Genomic DNA, 19,674 nt, shown 5'->3' on the forward strand with positions numbered 1-19,674 from the left:
TGAAGTCCTTGGGTTTATGGTGTGTTTAGGGAGGAAAGCACTTCCCCAGTGCAGGAAAGCTTTCAGGTGGAAATTGAGTGCCTGCTGGCTGCTGGGAGAAGGATTTTCCCAGAAAAATGGTTCCATAAAACCAGACAAAAACCCAGCCTACCAACAGAGTTCTCTGCAACTTGTGCTGGTGTTCACAGGGGTCTGAGGATGAGGGAAAGATGAGGATCTGACTCCATGTTTCAGAAGGCTGATTTAGTATGTTATAATATATATTGCATTAAAACTATACTAAAAGAACAGAAGAAAGGATTTCATCAGAAGGCTGGCTAAGAACAGAATACAGAAGAATGATAACAAAGGTTTCTGTCTTGGACAGAGAGTCTGACTGTGATTGGCCATTAATTAGAAACAACCACATGAGACCAATCCCAGATGCACCTGTTGCATTCCACAGCAGCAGATAATCATTGTTTACATTTTATTCCTGAGGCCTCCCAGCTTCTCAGGAGGAAAAATCCTGAGGAAAGGATTTTTCATAAAAGATGTCTGTGACAGCAGCTTACTTAAAAATATATTTAATTGAATCAGCTTTAATTTATATGATTTAATGAGCAACGATGTCAAAACTTGTAGCTTTTGTGTATTCAGATTTTGATACTTCAATTAGAAATAAACTTCTGGATTTCTTTTAGTGAATATTTGTATTTAAGTGCCTTAAAAAGCATTTCTGTGATGGCTTTTAAAGCGACTTCTCTGACTTGGAAAGTAGATTTTGAGTTTTCTCTCAGCCTGAATCTCCCTGCACCTCCTGTAGGTTGAAACAAGAGCAGATGTACGTTCGGGATGAGCTTGGCAAGCTGCTGGAACGGGAGAGGATCTCCTCAAACGAGCACCTGACCCGAGCCATCCTCCGCGAGAGAGCGGCCACCGAGGAGGAGCGGCAGAAGGCTCAGCGCTTTGTGAGTGCTCGTGGGGTGGGGAGGGAGGGAACTGGGCAGGAAATCTCACAGATATGTGTGTGCTTGGGTCTCTGAAGGTGGAATTTGAGAGTGAAATAGAGGTGGGAGCAAGTTTTTGATATGGAAGAATAGTAGATGTGTAAATTGAGGATTGCCCAGCCAGTCTTGCTGGACAACTAAGAAAGCAAAGGTTGTGTCTCTGAAGGTGGAATTTGAGAGTGAAATAGAGGTGGGAGCAAGTTTTGATATGGAAGAATAGTAGATGTGTAAATTGGGGTTTGCTCAGCCAGTCTGATTTATTAAAAATATGGATATTGATCTAGTACTGATATCCAACTGTGATGGACAAAAACTCTCTGACAGTTTAGGGTTAGAAAGTGTGTGTTTATTGTGGGATAGCTCCCAAATACACACCACAATTTACAGGTGATTCCAGAGTCCTTTTATCTATGCAAATGTTGAATGCCCAAAATACAAATGCATATTCATCACTTTGGTACATCCCATTCCTAGTATGGATATTGATCTAGTACCAATATCCAAAAACTCTTTAACAGTTTAAAGTTAGAAAGTGGATACTTATTGTGGGGATGACTCCCAAATGCACACCACAATTTACAGGTGATTCCAGAGTCCTTTTACCTATACCAGTATTGACTACCGAAAATACAAATTCATATTCATAACTTCGGTACATCTCATTCTTCACTTCCTGTGGTAATTAGTTCAAAGGCTATTAAGCATTTATTCCTTGAAATGGGTCGATGGTCCCTTTCATGGGGAGAGATCCCAAAATGAGGAAGTAAATGAAGTCTTCCTCATTTCTGAGCTTTCTACCTTTTCAAGGCAAATATCACAAATGAACCCTTGGTAGAACTCCCATTCCTGTCTTCAGTTGGTTTCAGAACAGAGGAATTTGTCTTATGTTCCTAAAAGCAATTTATCAGTTTCTATATTCTTCATTTTAAACCCAGCTAACCAAACATTGTGTTGACAAGTGATCAATTATTAGTTAACTACTAACTCTTAACTTCATCAAGGCCTACCCATTTATTTTAATTAACTCCACTAAAGCTTATCTCCAACTAAAATCTTAGCTCCTCTAAAATCTCTAAATTCCTTCAAGTTTATGTCTCAAGACTTGCTGACAACTAAGAAAGCAAAGGTTGTGTCTCTGAATGTAGAATTTGAGAATGAAATAGAGATGGAAGCAAGTTTTGATGTAGAAGAGTAGCAGAATTCAAGATCTGTACCACAGGGAAATGCATTTCTGTGTATCCTTTGTCAGGATGCTTGAGAAATTCCATGTTATGGATATGAAACTGCTTTATTTAGTTATTTGGCTGGTTAATTTTCACTTGCTTCAGAATATCAAAGTTAGCAGTCATTTTGGTTCCATCTGTGAAATTTGGAAATACCTGGTGGTTCTTGAGTTCAGGTTTGTAATCACCATTGCAGATTTCCCATTTCCATTGTAGCTTGTTCATTCTTTGAAGTGGGTACTGTAAGATTACAAAATACCCATACGGTTTTGTCTGTTTCCTTTAAAACGAAAATATTGAATAATTCTCACATTCCTGTAAGTCAGCTCCTTTATTTTCCTTTAATTTTAAATTGAGGATTGCTCAGCCAGTCTTGCTGGACAACTAAGAAGGCAGAGGTTGAGTTGGAAAGAGGTTTTACAACTTAGAGCAAAGGATAAGCTGACCACAAACAAAAAGATGTTTTTACCAAGCAGAAAGATACCACAGGCAAACAAGACATGTCCATGAGGCAAGTAGAAAAAAGTTTGGTTATCTGGCTGGTTAATTTTCACTTGTTTCAGAATATCAAAGTTAGCATTTGTGTCATCTCAGTTTTGATCAATCTTCCTGGTTCCATCTGGGAAATTCAGAAATATCTGGTGGTTCTTAGGTTCAGGTTTGTTATCACCTAACAGATATTTTCCATTTCCACCTGTTCATTCTTTGATGAGTGTGCTCTAAGATTGCAAGGAGGAATTTTAAGAATTTTCCACTGCAAGAAAACTGAAAAACAGCTTTAATCTTAAACTGTGACATACTGACACGTGTGAGTGGATAGCATTGACCACAATATGGTAATTATAGTAGTTATGATAGGCTAAAGGTAATAGCAAAGGTATTGGTTGGTTCTTATATATGAAGATGCTCAGCAAAGAAAAATTTACAATGCAATGTAAGCAAAATTAAAGGGTCTTCAGGCCTGCCTGCAGCTGGAGCTGAGAGCTGTAGATGTGGCTCTGTCACCCATGGCCCTGGGCTGCTGTAACTCTTGGATACAATAAACTGCATTTTGCAGGCTCTTAATCTCAAATATTTACAGAAATCACAGATTATCCAAGCAGCTTTCTCCTCAGGCCTATTGGTAGAAGAGGAGAGCAGATATTTTATTTTATTTTTTTTTTCATGACTAGGTAGCAGCATGCCATTTTATTTTGGTTAAATATCCTTCTTTTAAGGGGTTTTGCTGCTTCTTTCCAACTTTGGAACCAGCTCAGTGAAAATTCTGTTGAAAAGATTCATCTCTCATTAGAGCTGATGTATTAAACCTTCTGACAAGGAAATTGGAACATATGGTTGGCTGTTTTCCTCAGAAAACTGACATTATACACTTCAGTCCACTTCAAATGTCTGACAGATTTATCACTTCCTCTATAGAGTGTTTGCTTGCTGTACTGAGTCTCTATTGACTCTTCTTTCTAACAATAATCATTATTGTATGACGTGGGAATATGCTTTAAAAATACAAATATACTTGAGTGTGAATACTAAAGAAATCATTATTTTCAAGGCAAAAAGTTGAAAATACTTAATGTGAGCATTGCTGTGAAAATAAGTGGGAATTACTTATGTCAGCAGCAACATAAATATTTGTTGGGCTCTGTAAATCTGGAGTAAAATCCAAAGTTTTTCAGGTTTATGGGTTGGTATCTTAGTAATCAATCACTTCAATAAGCAATAGCTTTATCTGTGCTGTGGGATATAAAATCTGATATTCCTGTTATTTTTCCAAATTCCAATGTAAAATCAGACCAATTCCACCTCAGTGTTGGTATCTTTTCCAGCCATTTCTGGATTCTTTTTCACCTCTGTGCTAATGGTATTGTTGAATAATAACTTCAGTGTTGTAAACAAATGTTTAATATTTTGTCCTTGTAAAACATGGGAACAAAGGAGAATGGAGAGGAATTATGACCAAGGTACAGCCTCTGTTATATGCCTTAAATCCTTGGATTCCTAATGTTGGGTGGGAGAGATAAGGGTTTTGTGGCCTGGAGCTAATGAGGAGCTGAAGATTTATAATGGAGATAATTATTTGCATAATTACTGGGAGTTTGCATCTTTTTCTCCCTGTTGTGGTGATTTGGGGAAGCACAAGATATAATGATATATATATAAAATGTGTATATATAATATGTATTTATATATATATAAAATATATGAAATATATTTATATATATATATATAAAATGTGTATATATATATAAATGTAAAGTTAGCAGCTATGTCTTCATGGTTTTGATCAATTTTGATCAATCAAGTATATATATAATATATATTTATATATATATAAAATATATAAAATATATTTTTTTATATATATAATGTATATATATATATGTAAAGTTAGCAGCTATGTCTTCATGGTTTTGATCAATCTTCCTGGTTCCATCTGTGAAATTTGGAAATATCTGAAGGTTCTGGGGTGCAGGTTTATTTTCCCTACTCCAGGTTTTCCATTTCCATTGTAGCTTGTTTATTCTTTGAAGTGGGCACTCTAAGATTACAAAATAGCAAGAAGGTTTTGTCTGTTTCCTTAAAAATGAAAATACTGAGTAATTCTCACTTTCCTATAAGTCAGCTCCTTTATTTTCCTTTAATTGGTCAGATTTTATTTCTTGGCTTCACTGCTTACCCTACCTGTGCATTTATTTCCTGTACCAAAACAGAATTCAAGATCTGTACCACAGGGAAATGCATTTCTGTGTAGCCTTTGTCAGGATGGTTGAGAAATTCCATATTATGGATATGAAACTGCTTTATTTCATTATTTGGCTGCTTAATTTTCTTGCTTCAGAATATCAAAGTTAGCAGTTGTGTCATCTTGGTTTTGATCAATTTTCCTTGTTCCATGTGGGAAATTCAGAAATATCTGGTGGTTCTTGGGTGCAGGTTTGTTATCACCTAACAGATATTTTCCATTTCCACTGTAACTTGTTCATTCTTTGAAGTGTGTAGTTTTAATATTGCAAACTAGCAATAAGATTTTGTCTGTTTCCTTAAAAATGAAAATACTGAGTAATTCTCACCTTCCTATAATTCAGCTCCTTTATTTTCCTTTAATTGGTCAGATTTTATTTCTTTGGCCTCACTGCTTACCCTACCTGTGCATTTATTTCCTGTATCAAAGGAAAATTCAAAATCTCTATCACAAGAAAATGCATTTTTGTGTATCCTTTGTCAGATACTGTGAAGAATTCTGTGTTTTAGTAAACTGCTCCAGCAGGTTTGTATTTTATGGAGCCCAGATTTGATTTCTCAGATTCTTCTTGGAGAAAAACAAAAGTGTTCCTGAAGTGTCAGTAAGAAAATAAATTCCTTTGCTGCTGCTAAATTGTTCAAATAATGCAATGGAAAAGAAATTATGGTGAGGAAGGAAGAATTTGAGTTTTCCTTTGTAAAGGGTGCTAATTCAGGTTTTAATAAATAGATGTAAAATGAAATCACATTTCCCATTCTTGAAGAATAAATTTATAGTGCTAACCCAAAAGTTAGAATTAGCTTTTTATACAAATGAGGGAATAAAGAAGGGATGAAATGATGAGTTAACAGCTGAAATACTTTTGTGCTGTGACATGTCCCAGGAAGTGCCCTCAGTTCAGGGGGGGCTGGTTGGATGTCGGCTCCTGCAAAAACACATTTTGGGCTGATCCAAAGGCTTGCAAAGCAGAAATTGTGACATTTGTGCCAGCAAAAGTAGAAATTATTGTTCAGAGTGGCATTTCCAAACCCTGGAAATCCCTTGTGGGGTCAGTGTGAGGATTTAATCAACTCCTGGTGCTTAACTCAGCAGAAATTAAGGCAGCTGCTGTCGATTCCTGGAGCAAGCCTTGAAAATGCCACTGACTGGGAGTGTTTTGGACACATTTCCTTGTCCCACAGATTTGGGATTTCCTTATCCCACAGATTTGGGATTTTCTTATCCGACAGATTTGGGATTTCCTTATCCCACAGATTTGGGCTTTCCTTATCCCACAGACCTGGGATTTTCTTATCCCACAGATTTGGGCTTTCCTTATTCCACAGACCTGGGATTTCCTTATCTCACAGATTTGGGATTTTCTTATCCCACAGACCTGGGATTTCCGTATCCAACAGATTTGGGATTCCCTTATGTCACAGATTTGGGATTTTCTTATCCCTCAGATTTGGGATTTCCTTATCCCTCAGATTTGGGATTTCCTTATCCCACAGATTCGGATTTTCCTTATCCCATAGATTGGGATTCCTTTATCCCACAGATTTGGGCTTTCCATATCCCACAGATTTGTGATTTTCTTATCCCACAGATTTGGGATTTTCTTATCCCACAGACCTGGGATTTCCTTATCCCACAGATTTGGGATTTCCATATCCCACAGATTTGGGATTTTCTTATCCCACAGATTTGGTATTTTCTTATCCCACAGATTTGAGATTTCCTTATCCCTCAGATGTGGGATTTCCTTATTGCACACATTTGGGCTTTCCTTGTCCCACAGATTTGGTATTTCCTGATCCCACAGATTTGGGATTTCCTTGTCCCACAGATTTGGGATTTCCTTGTCCCACAGATTGGGATTCCCTTATGTCACAGTTTTTATATTTTCTTATCCCACAGATTTGGGCTTTCCTTATCCCACAGATTTGGGATTTCCCTATCCCACAGATTTGTGTTTTCAGATTTGGGTTTTGAGATGATTTTCCCGATCCCTTCCAACCCAAACCATTCTATAATTCTGAGACTATCCTTTTTTAGTTTTTTTTTTATTATTTTTCCCCTCTGCTTTTCCCAGTCTTCAGGGCTGTTTCCTGGCTGTTTTCAGGGCTCCCAGTACATCAGGGTTGGCTGTTTTGATGGTGAAGAATTTCTTTATTTTCTTCTTTTCTGTCAGTGCAGATAGGAGCTGAGGCAAACACTTCACAAAGCCATCCTGGAGCCCTTTCCAAATGCAGCCAATCTGCTTTTTCACAACTCCAAGAGCAGCTCCATTGAGGAAATTGCAGAGTCTGTGTGCAGGGCAAATGAGAACTGCTTGAAGTGGCCTTTCCACCAAACAGGGTGGCTTGTGTACCTTTATCTTTACTCCCTTTGGAGTCGTGACATTTGCAAACATCTCAGTGTGATTGCACCAAAGGACAAAGTGCATCGTGTGCTTGAAGTCAAGAACTGCAGCTGGTTAAAAATATTTCTTTTTTCCACACACTCTTAATGTGGATGTGATGTTTTTTTCTGCCCATTGCTCTTGAAAAAGGGCTTCAGAATCAATCAAATCTTTTATGAAGAATTTTGAGGGTGGTGTGGTTCTCTGGTCCTTATGAAGGCTCCAAGAACACTTGAATTACATTTCATCACTTAGACCTGTTCTCTGCCATATTTATTATTGGAGATTTTTGCTGCAAATCTCAAACTTGGGCCTGGTTGAGTTGGGCACGGTTTTGTAGAGTGGCTTTGCCATAAATAGTTTATTGATGTTCCATCACTTGAGTCGTTATGGAAGTCAGGGTGAGATGAGGAGAATATGGAGTAGAAAATCAATAGTTACCCAAAGTGCAGAGGACCTGTTGTGTTTCCATCTCCTAATAATGACCTGGAGTGCACTGTGAACACATTTGCTCCTCTGTCTGGACTGAAACGAGTTGTCATTAGAAGCCTTTATGTTAGAAAATGGTTTTATTGAGCTGCCAATGACATTAAAGTCTCATTTCCCTTTGAAGAGGCACAGAAATATTGTTCTGTTCATGTGCTGTAACCAGAACATTAAAATTTGATTATTGCTATCATTAGAAGTCTGTATCCATACTAATGCAATTACATCTATTTGCCCATGTGTTGTTGCAGGCTTTCATTGAAGCACCTGGTCGAGAGTGAAACCTGGTGGTGCTCAGGAATCTCATTGTTTTGTAAATTATTTTCTGCACAAGAAGTTCTATCAAAAAATTCCTTGCTTAAAAAAAAAATCAATCTGGTAGAAGTATCTTTATATTAAAAAGCACTTTTATTTTTTTGCACTTTAGGTCACTGTGATAATCAGATTATTGGAGATTTTTTTTTTCCCTAGCAAAATCCTATTTGAGATGTGAAGTTCTTTTACTTGTCTGAGCCCTGAAATCAATAGCCAGAACACATTCCTGGCCATATCAGAGCTGAAGTGTGTTGAGTTGTGTGAGGAGGAAATCTGGCCTGTTGTCATAATTGAATCCAGGCTGTTCAAATCCTGCTCCTCGGGGCCTGAGCTGCTTTGGTGTTTCCCCATCACCCTGGGGTGACTGCTCCCACTCAGGGCTGGGCAATGCCCTCCCCTTTGGGCTGCTTTTATTCTCCCTGTCCTCAATTCATTAACTCTGTCATGAGGACGTTTCCTATTTTCCATAAACAGATTAAATGCTGACCCTTCCTGCTCTTTCCAAGCAGGCCTGGACAAACCATATTTTAAGGATGACTTCACTAGGAAATACCAGGGGGAAGAATTCGATGAGTTAAGGCATTAGTTCTCAGGAGAAGAGTCTGTTTACAAACCTGCAGTATTTATTACATACCTCATTTAGCTCATTCATCATTTTAATAGAAAAATGAATCTTTTTAGATGATTCTGAAATAATTTGAGGTGAACTACACAGCCTGAGGCAAAATAGGATTGCTTGGTGCAGGGAGGGCTTTTGGAGAAGTAAGAGCAGAGACTGTAATTCACAATTTATGGCAGTAAAAATATTAAAGGCTCATATTTGAACATGAGATTTAAGGTTTGGGAAGCACATTGTACAAAATTAAATCTACTGACAGTTGTTTTGTCTCTTGTTCCTCAGTTTTATAATTTAGCAAGTAGAAATTTTTCATGAAACCTCGTTGAAAGTGGAGATTTGGGGAGTTTCACTCATAAAACCTTATTTAGTCCTACACACATGGGATTTTTTGTGATTTTTTTATGGCTTGGAAGTGGCAGTTTTGTTGTAGCAAAAACTCTTTTTCCTATGGGCAAAGCTGGGTTTGGTTGTTCCTGTCATAGAAGACAGGAGGAAGAAGGTATTTTGGAATATTGAGGATGGGATCTGTTATTTTTCTGTGTGTTTTGTTTTGGGGGAAAGAAGTTTGGTTGTTTTTTAGAGAAGGAAGTGAGCTACAATGAGCAAGACATTTATATTTGGAATCCACACAATTCTACTGCACTGACTGCACTCCTATTCCTTGGAATAAACAGAATATTGCTCCTTTGATTTATGTCTCTCCTGGCACACATTCCTTCTTCTTCTCCCTCTTTTTTGCCATTTCTACTGCAGCACTAAAAGGTTTGGGATAGGAATTCAGATTTTTGGGGTAGATCTTTTATGGGATCCTAAACAGGTGATGTGTGAGCAGGAAGCTCCTGCTAAGAAAATCAAGTTGATAATTTTCTCCCCAGTAAGAAAAGGGGCTGCCTGTCACATATTTGCAAATCATGAGTGATTTTCTTATTTGGCCTTGAAGAGGTGAAGGCCCATTTGATTAAAATGAATTAATAAATTAATTAATAAGTGAACATTTTTCCTTCCACCTTGATGGAGGAAAACAGTAAAAATAATTTAAAATAGCCTGTGGGTGGTGCTGGAGTTGGAATCCCAGTATGATTTGTCACATAAACTGGTAAATAAATGTTTTATTTCTTCTCTGAAATTGCCATGAAGGGCCTGGGAACCACAAGTTGCCTTTTCCTGGGTCTCTCTTCTGTCCCTTTACAACATCCATGCTGACATTCAAAATATTTGTTTCAGTGGAACAATAGAAATAATTTTCTCTCTTCCTTCAGCATTTCACTTGGCAACATGTTATAGATGTAGTTTTTATAATTTTTCTGTGTAACAGTTAATGGCTTTTTTTTCCCTCCGTGTCAAAGTTTGACAGACAGGAAAACCACGGTAAAACGAGAATTTTGAAGGCAAGCAAAGTACAGAAAAGGAGCATTTATTCTCTTTAAGCTTTCTTTTTGAATGGTGAATGTGTTTTGATAGTCAAGCAGCATTTAAAGCATGTTATTTTTTAATTCTTATATAGCAAACCCCAAGATATTTGACTGAAGCAAAATTAATCACTGTGTTATTTCGGCATTCAGATGAAGATCTAGTGCTTTACAAAGCCTGCTGCTCCATCAATTTGTTCTTTGGGTTGAATTCAAATTGAGTTCATTTTTATAGATTCACTGCATAATACTCTACTCTCTCCTCCCTCATTCATTAACCAATTTGTTCGTGCTACTCCCTTTTTATTGAACGGTAACAAAATTGCCCTGCTATCTCCCCAAATGAATATCATCATTCCTTGTCATGCATGGGCAAAAAGTGAGGCCAATAATCCCTTTTTCTACACACCTTCCCTCTTGCAGGGACAAGTCTCCCTTCTGCCCTGGAGGTAGCATGAGGAGAACACTTAAAATCCTGGTTTTTGGCTATAAGTATTCCAAGCCAGGCTCTGTCACCATCAGATTTTCTGAAAAATCCTCTTTGCCCAGGATTTCTCTCCTGGGAAGCTGAGAAGCCTCAGAGAAAAAGGAAAACAATATTATCTCATTTGCTTCTGCTGTGTTTTGCGGCTTTGGGATGTGGTTGGAGATTGTTTATCCAACAGGTGATTGTTTTTATTATTGGCCAATTATGGCCAATCTCTGTCGGACTCTGAAGAGAGAGTCATGAGTTTTCATTAGAATTTTGTTAAGCCTTCTGTAAGTATCCTTTCTGTATTCTTTAGTAGAGTTTAGTAGAGCATTCTTTGATATAATATAATAAAATAATAAATTAGCCTTCCGAGAATGTGGAGTCAGGTTCTTCTTTCCTCCTCTTCATGGGGGACCCCAGCAAATACCACAAGGCTCCTTTTGATTACCTGTAGGCCTTGGAGCATGTACACCCTGCCAGTTGTGTGACACAACAAAAACCTCATCAAAGCCTTGTCAGGGCTTGTCCTTGTACATGAAAAGTGACAAATCCAGGGGAGGGATTAAAATGTTTGTTTGACACCGTGCTCAAAGCGTGACATGGGTGAGGCTCCTCTTGTCGCAGACATCTTTTATGAAAAGACCTTTCCTTAGGGTTTTTCCTCCTGAGAAGCTGAGAGGCCTCAGGAACAAAATGTAAACAATGGTTATCTGCTGCTGTGGAATGCAACAGGTGCATCTGGGATTGGTCTCATGTGGTTGTTTCTAATTAATGGCCAATCACAGTCAGCTGGCTCGGACTCTCTGGTCAGCCACAAGCCTTTGTTATCCTTCTTTCTTTTTCTATTCTTAGCCAGCCTTCTGATGAAAATCCTTTCTTCTATTCTTTTAGTATAGTTTTAATGTAATATATATCATAAAATAATAAATCAGCCTTCTGAAACATGGAGTCAGATCCTTGTCTCTTCCCTCATCCTGGGACCCCTGTGAACACGGTCACATCCTCTGGTCAACAAAATCACAGAATCACAGAATCACAGAATAATAAGTTCGCAAGAGACCTCCCAGATCATCGAGTCCAACCCATGCCCTAACACCTCACCCAGACTGCAGCACGCAGTGTCATGTCCAGTCTTGTTTTAAACTCATCCAGAGATGGTGATTGTACCACCTCCCTGGGAAGAGCATTCCAGCACTTCATTATTCTTTCAGTGAAAAACTTTCCACTAATACCCAACCTGTCCCTTCCCTGCCATAGCTGGAGGCTGTGTCCTCTGGTTCTGTCAGGGACCGACCCCACCTGTCTGCAGCCTCCCTTCAGGAAGGTGCAGAGAGCAGTGAGGGCACCTCTGAGCCTCCCTTCTCCAGGACAAACAGCCCCAGCTCCTTCAAACGTTCCTCACAGGGTTTGTGTTCCCAGCCCCTCTCCGGCCTCGTTGCCTCCTCTGGACGTGCTCAAACATCTCAACATCCTCCCCAACCTGAGGGCCAGAACTGGGCCCAGCACTCGAGGTGTGCCCTCAGCAGTGCCCAGTGCAGGGGGAGAATGACCTCCCTAGGGCTGGGCCTCTCTTCCTCTCACTTTTATTCAATATTTCTCTGCTCTCACATTAAGCTGGTTTTTGGGGTAGGGTATTCACTTTAGAGTGCTCTGGTTGTTCCTCATTTTGGGTTCAATTATCAGATTTAGGGGTTTTGAGGGACAGAGGGATGGAAGTCATCAGGCAGTTTGTTTTAGGCTGTTTTCAGGAGTGGCTGAGGTCACTTGGTGTTGAGTTTTTACCTTTTTGCCATGGTTGGGATTAAATGCCTGAAGATGGTATTTCTTGTTGGACTCAGATGTTTATTAGTTCTTATCCATGTCACACTCTCACAAACCCTGAGTTTTACAGCACTTTATTAACAAACTAAAAGTGGAGCCCCATCTCTTTCTCTACAAGGCCTTTCAAGGATAAACTGTCCAATTAAGAAATGACACCTGAATTATTTTCACTTTTAACCCAATACCCAACCACCCATGCCCTGCAATGGGGACTTTTTTATCCAATGACACAAACCCACCCCAACCCATGGAGAAGAAGGTGAAGAAGAAGGAACTGCTTTGCCCCAAAACCTCCATCTTGCTTTATGTCCATTCCTGTATTCTAAACCCTTAAACTCTGGATTTCCCACCCTGTGATATCACACACTCCTGTTCAAACTGCACACCCACAGTCCCAGTTCCATCATTCCATTCTGGAAGCTTCTCCAGGCCTCAGCTCAGTGCAGGGTTCTCTTGGGGGTCAGTGCTGGCAGCACAGAAATCTCCAATTCTCAGCACCCAGGGTTCCAATAACTTGATTTTCTCAGCTTGGAAAAGAGCCTGAGGGAAGTCCTTTTTAGATGTAATTTCAAGTTTTTAAGGGTTTTTTAATATCTTTTTAATATCCTTTCATATCACTGGCTGTCTGGAATATATTGAGTTGCTGCAGCGTTGTAGCAATAGGTGCCAATGCAGCTAAAGCAGGTGTACACAAATCAATTAAAAAGGATATTTCAGGGAGAGGATGAGGAAAAATGTGGAATGTCATGGTGAAGTCTGTAGGTGTTGGGGGGTTTTATACAAATTTTAGGAAATTTTTCAGTCCTAGAAAGTGTTTATACATAATCTGTTCTCTGGTGGCTGTACCACAATGTGCCTGGAAGAAAAACTACTCTGCCTCCTTGTTTTATAAAGAAAGGAAGAGTTTAATGTAAGACTTAATAAATTTGGGATGTTAAAACACATTTTTAGTTCAGTAATAAGAATAAATATTTTGATAGCCCAGTCCTCTTAAGGATCTTAAGATTCTTTGGTTGGACTCAGCCCTGCAAAGTGCAGGGACTTTGGAGCGGGGAATTCAATCTCCGGTCAGGAATTCTGATGCTGAGGGTGTTTGTGTGTACAGTTGGGTGTTTGGGGAATCTGACACAATATTACAAATGGGAAACAAAAATAAACCTGGAATAATATAAATAATAGATTTTAAGACAAAGAGGCACCTTCTGATTCCCTGTGCAGGCTGAGCTAGAGCAGAGGCTGGGCAGAGCTCCAGAATAAAGCAGGGATTCATTCACAGGATCTCCTGCATGGCTGCACCTTGGGCAGCAGCAGAGCCCAGCCAGGGCTGCACCCAAGATGAACCAAAACGGCCCCAAAATGCACGAGCGCTGCCGGGGTCTGTCCCTGGGATCAGCTCTGCTCCATTTGCACCTTGCAGTTCATTGTCCCATTGCAGCTTTAGCCCAGGCAGTCCCACCCTGCTTGTTTTTCTCTCTCCAGCCCACGGGGTTTGTGCTCCTGGGCTGAGATTTGGGGCATTTGTTGTGGTATTTGCTGGGCGCCCAGGATGAAGGAGGAAATGATGAATGTGACTCCATGTTCTCAGAAGGATAATTTATTATTTCATGATACTATATTATATTAAAGAATGCTATACTAAACTATACTAAAGAATACAGAAAGGATACAGACAGAAGGCTAAAAGATAACAATGAAAACTTGTGACTCCTTCCAGAGTCCCAACACAGCCTGACTGTGATTGGTCATTAAGTCAAAACAATTCCCATGAAACCAATGAAACAATCACCTGTTGGATAAACAATCTCCAGCCCCATTCCAAAGCAGCAAAACACAGGAGAAACAAATGAGATAATATTGTTTTCCTTTTTCTCTGAGGCTTCTCAGCTTCCCAGGAGAAGAAATCCTGGTGAAGGGATTTTTCAGAAAACATGACAGTGACAATTTGTCCTTGGTGCCCAGCTGGAGCAGGAATTCTTTTGTCTCCCTGCTCTGTGCACAGAACTCACCATCCCATAATGTGAAGCTCAGACCCACACACTAAAGCAGCACAGAATGTGAAAAATAGAAAAGCTAAACCTGAGGCATCGCTTCCACTTCATCCAAGACCTGATTTCAACAAGTAGGCAACAAAACTTTAATTTTGAAAACAGAAATTGGTTTCAGCTGTCAGTGCTGTAAAAAGTTTCACACAGGAGTATATGGGAGAAGTTTGTCAGCATAAATTTGGGGTGGCTGAACCAAAAGAAGATGATAATATTTCTTGTCTCATTACTTTCAGTAATTTAGTTGACTTTGGGAAACCCACCCCTCTGATAACATAATAAGATACTGCAGTGTCTTTTTTTGTTAGAGATATCTGAATTCAAATCATGCCTCTAAATAAATAAATAAACCTCATTACTTCTCATTTTCCTAATTATCATGCAGATAAACAGTGGGAATCGTGACATTAGGATAAGTAAGTGGCTTATGATTTTGCTTCAGAGGAAGAAAGTCTTGCTGTTCCCCCTTTCCCCCCCTTGGGCCACGCAGGAGTAATAAATGAGCAAACCCAGAGTAGTTTCTGATGGATGCTTAATGGGGCTGTGCTGGAGCCAAGGGCTGCTTTGTGCAGCAGCTGTCACAATTCCGAGTCATTAACACACCTTGAATGCTTGCATTCCAAAATCAGGGCATTCCAAAGCCATAAAGGCACAAAGCCATGACTTTGGGAAAGGGCTTTGGGACTGCAGGCTGAGGGGGGCGTGAGGAGTGTGAGTGTCAATTAAAGTCATTCAGGTCATTTTGGAGGCTACAGATTGACTTTTAAAGTTTATTTATGTCTTTAAGCCTGTGAGGAATCCAGTGAGGGACTTTTGCACCCTTTTTGGTGGTTCCTGCCTTTGGAGCCAGAAAATCTTGAAAATTTTGTCGAATTTCTTGAAAATTTTCTTGAATTTCTTGAAAATCTTTTAGGAGGGAACAGAATTATTGTGTGCAGAAATACCAAGTGATTTCCCGCGTGTAAAACAACTGAAATATTCAAATATCCCAAATATCCAAGTCATGCCAGCAGACTCACAGCAATGGCTTGGTGTACACAATATTTTGTGTGCATCTCAAAGTCTTGACTGTGCAAAAGGGCTTTGGGCTGCAGGCTGAGGGAAGTGTTGGAGTTGTGGGGCGTGAGGAGTGTGAGTGTCAATTATAACAATTGAAGTCACTTTGGAGGTTACAGATTGACTTTTAAAGTTTATTTATGTCTTTAAGCCTGTGAAGAACCCATTGAGGGACTTTTGCACCCTTTTTGGTGGTTCCTGCCTTTGGAGCCATAAAATCTTGAAAATTTTGTCGAATTTCTTGAAAATTTTCTGTGAGGGAAGAAAATTATTGTGTGCGACAAAAATGAGTCATTTCCAGTGTGTAAAACAACTGAAATATTCAAATATCCCAAATATCCACGTCATGCCAGCAGACTTGCAGCATTGGCTTGGTGTAAACAATATTTTGTGTACATCTCAAAGTCATGACTGTGCAAAAGGACTTTGGGCTGCAGGCTGAGGGAGGAGTTGGAGTTGTGGGGTGTGAGGAGTGTGAGTGTCAATTAAAACAGTTCATTTTGGAGGTTACAGGTTGACTTTTAAAGTTTATTTAAGTCTTTAAGCCTGTGAAGAGTCCACTGAGGGACTTCTGCATTGTTTTTGGTGGTTCCTACCTTTGGAGCCAGAAAATGTGGAAAATTTTCTTGAATTTCTTGAAAATTTTCTTGAATTTCTTGAAAATCTTTTGGGAGGGAAGAGAATTACTGTGTACAGCAATAATGAGTACATCATTTCCAGTGTGTGAAACAACTGAAATATTCAAATATCCCAAATATTCAAGTCATGCCAGCAGACTCCCAGCAATGGCATCGTGTACACAATATTTTGGAGTGAGGAAATACTTCAGTGGAATAACTATCAGGTTTTCTTTTAATGCTCTGGAAAGAAGGATAATTAGTGGGGGTTGTTTCTGCCTTCATAAAGGGACATCTAAGAAGTGCTCAGATAAAGAGGTCAGCTGGATCTTTGTTTTACATCCCAGTAACTCATGTCATATTTTAATTTTCCTGCTCACTTTTATCTGCCTGTTTGAAGCAGGAGAAAAACCCCCAAACGCTTGTAGTTCTCCCTTTTCAAAGTAATGATGTGGGAAGGAGATACTGAACTTGAGCAAATCATTCTTTGAACCAACTACCTGCCAGTGAGGGACTGCACAGCACAAAAATAGCAACCTTTGATAGGCCTGGAAAGTGAATTTTGAAATTTTTTCTAGGAACCAACTTGACCTTGAGGAAAATAAGGGGATATTGACCCTCAGCACATCTGCAGGTGGCACCAAGCTGACAGAGAGTAGGTTTGGATTGGAGATTAGGGACAAATTTTGCCTTCTGAGGGTGAATTGGATGTGGAATGTCATGGAAAAAGCTGTTTGTAATTATCTGTTCAGTGTTGACAGTCTGGTGCCTGGAAATGGGTAAAGGTGATAAATAAATGAGAATTAAAGATTACAGGAATGCAAAGTTCAGAACTGAAGTTCACCACAGAAGAAATATCACATAAAATAACTCCTGAAATCATGATTTTGCTGTGTTTTGTTGTTTTGGTGTTGCTTGCTTGACGGTAATTTTTTTCTATTTTAAAAAATAAATTTTCCTTCTCTTCATCTTTCCAAAGCCCAGAGAAGTTCATATCATATTTTAGATTTTAGGGAGGGTGATAAAACTCTTATTCCATGTGAACTGCTGGACAAACCCAGGACATTCTTTAAACTTTCTAAGTTGTCCTGAAAACAAAAACAATTTTTACAGTTGGAATTGTGACTCAGTGCTGGTTTTGTGTAGGCTCATATCTCAGTTTTAATTCTTTTTAAATATGGCTATCATAAATTCTGCTCCTGAATTGTGGTTTTTTGGTCATGGATTCTGTCTGAATTTTTCCCAATACCCCACTTCTTTCTCAGATCTGTTTCTTTCCATCTCTGCCATCTCCTGGAGGTTCCTCCTGCCCTTGGTCACCCCAGTTCTTTATTTTTGTTTTCTTTTTCTCCAACTCTCTCCCTTTTTCCCCTCTCTTTATGGAAAAACCACAACATCCTTTTGTCCCTATCTTCAGGACAAATTCTGCCTATTTTCTCTGCCGCCTGGGAGTTTCTTCATTCTTTAATTTAATTTAATTTAATTTTGTCCTCTTGGCCTCTATTGTCTGATGCTGCAATGTTCCAGAGTTGGTGGAAGGAATAATTTCCAGCAGAATTCCCAATAATCCCTGCATTCCTGAGAGGACTTTTTGTGTTCTACAAAACTCTGGAGACCTCTGGGCTCCCTTTTTCTATTTAATTTTATTTTCCCCCAGGGCCTCATGGACATGGTTAAGTTAAATTTGATTTTATTGGAGGTAAAAGGAGGAAATGGCCTGAAACTGTCATGGTGGGCACCTCTGTGCTGGCTCTAACCAGATTCCTTGGAAAACTCCATAAATGCTGAAATTTCTCAGCAGAAGAAAATGAAATTCTGTTTATTATGAGTGAAGGGTTTGCTCTCTTTTTGACATGGATGAAATGAATTTGGCTTAGGCCCTCAGAAGAGGTGGAGATGAAGCGTGGAGCATCTTTAACTCTCCCTCGTGCTTCTGGAACTGTAGCTGGAGGGGCTGTGGAGTGGAAAATGAATGGAAAGTAATTTTATTTTATGGAGAGGGTGACACAAGTTTTTGCACCGGTGGAACAGTAAAGAAACAACTATTTCTATTCCCAGTAGTTTTCAGTGCAAGTCTGGTCATAATTTGGAAGGAAAAGAGGGGGTTTTAAAATCAGTTTTACTGTTCACATTCGGTTTTAAGGGTGTGATAGTTAATTATGCAGAGGAATGAAACTAATTATGGGAATCTCCAGTTTATGCTGCCTTAAAAGTTTAGATTACTTGGATTTTTTCCTGTGCAGTGGACTAGCTATAAAGCTTTAATCCAGAGTATCCCTGCACAGTCATTGGCAAAGAGAGGAACATTTCCCTGCCTGCATTTCAGGTGGTTACAGGTGTCATCTGCTGTGCCAGAATTTTTCACCCTCAGATCTCTTTAATATTAAAGAAAAATATTAAATAATGCAGTCTGAGCTGGTTCAGTGTCATCTTTCTGATAAAGTGGATTTTCCTGAACAAGTGGCCATGTCTCTGTAAATGCCTCTCCGGCTTGAGGGCTTCTGCTTGTCTTCCTGTTATAGATATAGTTAAGGTGATTAAACTAATATAATTAATTAAGGTGCTAAACTTCTATAATTAAGGTGCTTTTCACACAAAAGGTGTAAATGTTATCATGCCCCCCCACATTCATGGCACACTAAAGCTGCTGATGATAAATCAGAACCATCCATGTGACAGGACAAGGAGCAGTGGTTTGAAACTGAGAGGATTTAGGTTGGAATGAAGAAATTTGGTGTGATGAGGGTGGGAGGCCCTGGGATAGAATTCCAGAGCAGCTGTGGCTGCCCCTGGATCCCTGGAATGTCCAAGGCCAGGTTGGACTGGGCTGGGAGCACCCTGGGACAGTGGAAGCTGTCCCTGCCATGGCAAGGGATTGGAATTAAATGATCCCAAAGGTCCCTTCCAACCCAAACCATTCCAGGATTCCCTATCAGAACATTTTATTTTCCTTTTAGTAATTTGTGAAGAACTGTGGAGAGTCAGAGGTTTTACACTTGGCTCCCTTTTTCCATCATTTGGTGTGATGAGGGTGGGAGACCCTGGAATAGAATTCCCAGAGCAGCTGTGGCTGCCCCTGGATCCCTGGAATGTCCAAGGCCAGGTTGGACATTGGGGTTTGGAGCACCCTGGGACAGTGGAAGGTGTCCCTGCTATGGCAAAGGGTTGGAATTAAATGATCCCAAAGGTCCCTTCCAAACCAAACCATTCCAAGATTCCCTATAAAAACATTTCTTTTTCCTTTTAATAATTTGTGAAGAATTTGGGAGAATCAGGGGTTTTACACTGAGCTCCCTTTCCCCCTTGGGATCTATTGTACACTTCATTGTTGTTATTTAAAGTTTTAACTCTTTGGCCTTAAAACCCCAAATTTGTACTCGTTCCTGCATTCCTTGGGATTGGGGCATGTCCTGCAGGATTAATTATGGATGTTAATAATATTAATTATGACTACAGGGGGATGAAGTGGATTAAACCCCTTCCCACAGAGGGGTTTTGGTGT

The 19,674-nt window shown here is 39.6% G+C and overlaps 1 protein-coding gene across 1 annotated transcript in view; it reads left to right on the top strand.

Annotated features, from left to right (window-relative positions):
* Nucleotides 1-19,674, top strand: part of CHCHD3 (coiled-coil-helix-coiled-coil-helix domain containing 3) — a 155,150-nt gene that overhangs the window by 40,810 nt on the left and 94,666 nt on the right. Inside the window, exon 5 of the mRNA XM_063153648.1 lies at nt 806-950. Within this exon, the coding sequence (XP_063009718.1) occupies nt 806-950 (145 nt within the window). The remainder of the gene's footprint in view (nt 1-805; nt 951-19,674) is intronic.

This window comes from Melospiza melodia, chromosome 4 (assembly GCF_035770615.1).
Source record: "Melospiza melodia melodia isolate bMelMel2 chromosome 4, bMelMel2.pri, whole genome shotgun sequence".
Lineage (NCBI taxonomy): Eukaryota > Metazoa > Chordata > Aves > Passeriformes > Passerellidae > Melospiza > Melospiza melodia.